The sequence below is a fragment of the Geospiza fortis genome, unplaced genomic scaffold, assembly GCF_000277835.1.
Source record: "Geospiza fortis unplaced genomic scaffold, GeoFor_1.0 scaffold78, whole genome shotgun sequence".
NCBI classification, from domain to species: Eukaryota; Metazoa; Chordata; class Aves; order Passeriformes; family Thraupidae; genus Geospiza; species Geospiza fortis.
Window position 1 is genome coordinate 3001918 of NW_005054339.1, and position 1371 is coordinate 3003288.

A 1371-nucleotide genomic window follows, 5' to 3' on the forward strand; every position below is an offset into this window, starting at 1 on the left:
GAGCAGCATCAGTTTATTGGCCTCGCGACAGACGACACCCTGTCCCGCCAGCAAGGGACACCTCCAGTCCCACCCCCTGCCCCCACCCCAGGAGGAACAGCATCCCTCATGCCAGCTGTCGGTGCCTCCCAGCCCCCGGAGGCCCCTCTGTTGGCTCGGAGGAGGCAGTGCTCACTTCAGCTGGCGCAGGAAGCCCAGCAGGGCCCGGTGGAAGTCTTCTGGCTTGTCCAGGTAGCAGGCATGGCCAGCACCAGACAGCACGGCCACACGGTGCTTAGGGAGGTGCTGGAGGTTCTGCAGGGCCTGGGGAGCCAGGCCAGTGTCACGGTCACCATACAGGATCAGGGTGGGCGTCTTGGTAAGGGGGGAGAGAAAACAAGAGCAGCTGTCAGAGGGGTAAATGGCCACCACACTCCCCCTGGGCTGTGCCCACCTCCATCCATCATCACAGGGGCTGCAAAGCTGAGGGGAGGCAGGTGCCAGCACCCCCATGAGCTGGGGGTCACAGGTCCCCCTCACTCACCCCAAAACAGTGCCACCCTCCTCATCACCCTGCAGCCAGCTGGCCCACAAGGCTCACAAGTACCCAGGGCAGCCCCCAAGAGCCCAAAAACCCACCTGGATGGTGCGGTACTGCTCAGCAGTGAAGTCCTTGGTGCCCACGGGTGCGATGGGCACAAAGCCGGCCAGCCGGTCCCCGTGTGCCAGGAGGAAGGGCAGGGCAAAGCGGCCGCTCATGGAGGGGCTGATGAGAACAGGCCTCTGCATGCCCAGCTCCTGCAGGACACGGTCCAGGAAAGCCCTCCGGCCCTGTGCTGTCAGCGCCATCTCCACTGGGGGCGAATCCCCATAGCCTGGTACGGGGAAGAGGGCATGGGGTGGTCAGGGGGCATTGTGCGGCCTGCAATGGTCTCTCCTCACCAGGGTTCAATGGCTTGGCAAAAAATGGACCCTCGATCATGCCCCAGGGTTCTACAGTCGCAGCCATCAATGGCGCAGGACACAGACAAATCCCAGGCACAGTGCCCCAGGGATCACCAGCAGCTACCCAGAGCCCTCCCTGAAGAGATCCAGAGCCCAGCAGTGACTAAGGCAAGGGGCGGGAGCTGCCCAAAGAGATCAGCTAAGCACAGTGCCATGCTCCTACCAGGCAGATCTATGGCAACCGCACGGTAGCCCTCTCCAGCGAGCAGTGCCAGTGTGCCCAAGGCCTCCCACGTCTTGGAGGTGAACGCCTGGCCGTGCAGGAACAGGACATCAGGCCTGCGGGGGGAAGACAGGCGGGAAGGGGTTCAGGAAGGCCGCCGTGCCTGCAGCGTCCAGCGACCACGGGGGCTGGTGAGGAGCGGGCCCCGGGGCTCCCCCCCCCGC

The 1371-nt window shown here is 64.6% G+C and overlaps 1 protein-coding gene across 1 annotated transcript; it reads right to left on the reverse strand.

The window, feature by feature from the left end:
* LOC102033608 (protein ABHD14A) lies at window positions 1-1267 on the reverse strand. The gene is made up of 3 exons (XM_005422430.3): window positions 1148-1267; window positions 619-854; window positions 1-354 (listed from the first exon to the last, which is right to left on the reverse strand). Exons 2-3 carry the CDS (start codon window positions 826-828, stop codon window positions 172-174), a joined length of 393 nt encoding a protein of 130 aa, XP_005422487.3. The 5' UTR covers window positions 829-854; window positions 1148-1267; the 3' UTR covers window positions 1-171.
* Between the last annotated feature and the right edge of the window lie 104 nt (window positions 1268-1371).

Bases quoted from the DNA above. Each gene is read 5' to 3' on its own strand.
- LOC102033608 (XM_005422430.3), bottom strand. From the start codon at position 828: ATGGCGCTGACAGCACAGGGCCGGAGGGCTTTCCTGGACCGTGTCCTG. The intron at 355-618 runs GTGGGTTTTTGG...CCCCTTACCAAG, and splicing joins AGCAGTACCGCACCATCCAG to ACGCCCACCCTGATCCTGTA.